The sequence below is a fragment of the Micromys minutus genome (assembly GCF_963924665.1).
Source record: "Micromys minutus genome assembly, chromosome: 27".
NCBI lineage: Eukaryota > Metazoa > Chordata > Mammalia > Rodentia > Muridae > Micromys > Micromys minutus.
Window position 1 is genome coordinate 8,343,831 of NC_137962.1, and position 3,283 is coordinate 8,347,113.

The window sequence follows — 3,283 nt, forward strand, 5'->3', positions numbered from 1 at the left end:
AAAATAGCTGAATTCAAGCTACAACTTTGGAGTGTGTTTGTCTAGTTGTCTTTGGGTGGGAAGTTATTCAGAAAAGATTCATACTCTGCTGATTGGCTAAACTGTCTTAAAAAGTCTATAACTGAGAAGCATCAGGTATGTGAAAGCATTCAAGAGATTGAGATGAGCATAAAAAGGCTTCTAAGGAAAGATATGGGCACTGGTGTTTGATTAACAAGAAATTTTCCTCAGAGCATCCTGGGCCCTTCTCATGTTAACATTGAGAAGGTAGAAGGAGGTAGAGTTGTACATAGATCACAAAGGAATCTCTCCTTTATACAGGAGAAAAACCTTCAATAAAGCATGCTTATCAGTACAGGTCTGAGGTTAAGAACCGTAGTTGTTATTCCTACTCTCTATTGCACCTTAAATGGTCTTGTACTCTAAGCTTCAGTCATTTTATTTTTAAATTAATAATATTGTGTAAAATATCCAATAGTGGAAACTGAGTTTAAAATGTGTATGAATTTTTGGCTCACGTGGGGAGGTTTGGCCTGCTAGTAGACCAGCGATGGTCAACAAGACTCAGAAAGCAGACCTGGGCCCACGGCTCTCAGAGAAGAAAAAGAAGAAGAAGAAGAAGAAGAAGGTGGTTGCAAATATCTCAGAACCAGAGACTCAGTACACAGTCTTAAACAGTAATGATTATTTTATAGATGTTTCTCCAAGGGCCACATCCCCTCCTAACAGTGTGGGTGAGGTTCAGGTCCCTGAGATGTCACAGAGCAAGAGAAAGAAGAAGAAAATGTCCTGTAGAACTTACTTGGAGGAGTACCTGGGAACTGAGCCTACATGGGCAAGACAGAAAAAGTCACCTAGCCCTAGAAGACAGGTCCTTGAGCAGTCAGCAGAAGGCCTCATCAGAGAGAAAAAAAAGAAGAGGCTGAAGTCCTTATCAAAGGCTTCCTCCCAAAGCTCAGGGCTGAAGACCTCCCCAGATCCCAAGCATGCCAAGGAGGTAAGCAAAGCTTGTAGGAAATCCAAAAAACACAGGAAGGAAAAAAAGGTTCCTGACATGGAAGCCTCTCCTCCCCAGGACTCTTGGCTCTATGAGGCTGGGGATACTCTGCACTCATGCTTAGAGGGGGCAGAGGCTGAGGAGCAGGCAGCCTTGGGACAGAAAAGGAAACAGGGGCGCCCTAGAGATCACAGCATGAAGAAGAAGAAGAAAAAGACTCACCAGGAGGGAGACATCTTCCTGGTCAACTCCAGGATCTCCATGGAAAACAGCCTGAAGAAAGGGAGTAAGAAGTCACTCAGAAGTAAAGCTTTGGAGTTTATCCCGATAGACAACCCAAAGGACCATGGGAAGAAGAAAGTAAAATCTAAGAAAAAGGTGGAGCAACCAGTTAATGAAGAGCTGAATGTGAAAAGAAAGAAAAAGAAGAAGAGGAAAGAGAGAGGAGTGAAGGAAGACCCCTGGCAGGAGAAAAAAGAGGAGTCAGACACAGACTTGGGGGTGGTACTGGAAAAAAAAGGCAACATGGATGAAGCCTGCATAGATCAGGTGAGACGGAAGGCCTTGCAAGAAGAGATTGACCGTGAGTCTGGCAAGACAGAGGCTTCAGAATCCCAAAAGTGGACGGGAACTCGGTTTGGCCAGTGGGACACTGCCGGCTTCGAAAATGAAGAACAGAAGCTAAAGTTCCTGAAGCTTATGGGTGGCTTTAAGCATCTGTCCCCGTCATTCAGCCGCCCTCCCAGCATCACTGTCAGGTCCAACATGGCTCTGGACAAGAAGTCTTCAGACAATGCTTCAGCAGAGTCTGCAGCAGGACTATGACCGGGCCATGAGTTGGAAGTTCAGCCACGGGGCTGGCCTGGGCTTTAACTCCGAGTCCCGCAAGGTCTTCTACATTGACCGGAATGCCTCCAAGTCTATCAAGCTGCAAGATTAAATTTTATTGTCCCTTTCTTCGAGCTGCATTTCTCGATCAGTTTTGCAGTTGGCTTGAAATAGTCACCTGCAGTTATTGAGGACTTTATGAATTGCTAAAGCCCCCCTATTTTCTGTGTTAAACATTCCACGTCCTTGGGTGACAGTATTTTAACAGTAGCTAGCAGGTGCTGACACGTGGAGGGTTCTGACTAAAGTGTTTTCCTTACATTGATATACTTAAACCTAATTATGAAATGGGTGCTATTCTCTCTATCAAGTTCAGGGACAAAGTAATAAAATGGCTCAGGGTCACCTTCCGTTAAGTGCCATCAAGAGTACATCACTCAGTCACTCAATGATCAGTGTAATGCTATGACTTTATGAGGACCAGCAAGTTTGTTTTCCTTCCTTATCAGGAGGCAGGTGTGGCGTGCCAGGCAGATGTGGCTGAGCTTCCTCTGTCTGTCCTGTACACCTCTGGGCTGGCTTCCTTCCATCTGACTGCTGTGCTTGGATTTGATGTTGCTGTATTGGCTGGATCTCAAAGAAGGCATTTTGGATAGCAAGTCATCCTGCGTATGGACCCATGGCGGATTCTCAGCAGCATGTTCTGTTTGTGTTCACTAGACAGAAGACCTTGGACACTTGTATGATGAAATCAAATGTAAGGAGTGGAGAAGAAGATAACTTTGCTGCAGGCACCATACCCACCCCCACACTCCTAAAAATCACAGCAATCTTCCTGGAGCTCCAGATATAGAGATCCATGTGACATGATTTTCTCTTCCACCAGTCTGGTATCAAGGTTCAGATAAGTCTTCCTATGTCTTGGCCTAATCTCTCACAGGCAGAAACACTGGCTGGGGCTGGAGTGGTGATGGAGGGATTGACGCTGCACTCAGCCAGAACGTTTATCCTTCCAGAACCATCATCAGTGTTGCTGTCCTTACACTGCTAGGAAGATGAGAGGCAGTTCCAGAGATGGGAGAAAACCCTCTTTGTGACCAAAGAAACTTCCAGAAGTCCTTCAGGAAACCTTTTATAGCCTCATTCAACTCTGTACTTGTTCCTGTATCAGCCCCTTGGTAAGGAGATGCCCCTCAGGCCAGCCAGGGAGAGGGTGAGGTGTGCAGTACTGCCAAATAGGCTGCAGAGGTGATGCTGTGCCTGCGGCAACTGCCTCCACCCTACCCTGTTCCCTGACCTGTAGACATGGGCCATATTGCAAAGTTCTTTCCTGTTTAAGCCACTTTCCTGGGATGAACTTGGCCTTTCTTAAATTCAACCTCAGGATTCAGAAAAGAAGACCACCTCCAATCTCAGATGTCAACTTCTAGGCAAATCTCCCCTGGCCTTAATGAACCC

The 3,283-nt window shown here is 45.8% G+C and overlaps 1 protein-coding gene across 1 annotated transcript; it reads left to right on the forward strand.

Moving 5' to 3' along the window:
- Nucleotides 1–550: 550 nt before the first annotated feature.
- Nucleotides 551–1,937, forward strand: LOC308438039 (lysine-rich nucleolar protein 1-like; the record flags this gene model as incomplete). Its single annotated transcript, XM_080939329.1, is given in 2 exon segments — nucleotides 551–1,789; nucleotides 1,791–1,937. Coding segments are annotated over 2 exon segments (1,386 nt in total).
- Nucleotides 1,938–3,283: the final 1,346 nt, after the last annotated feature.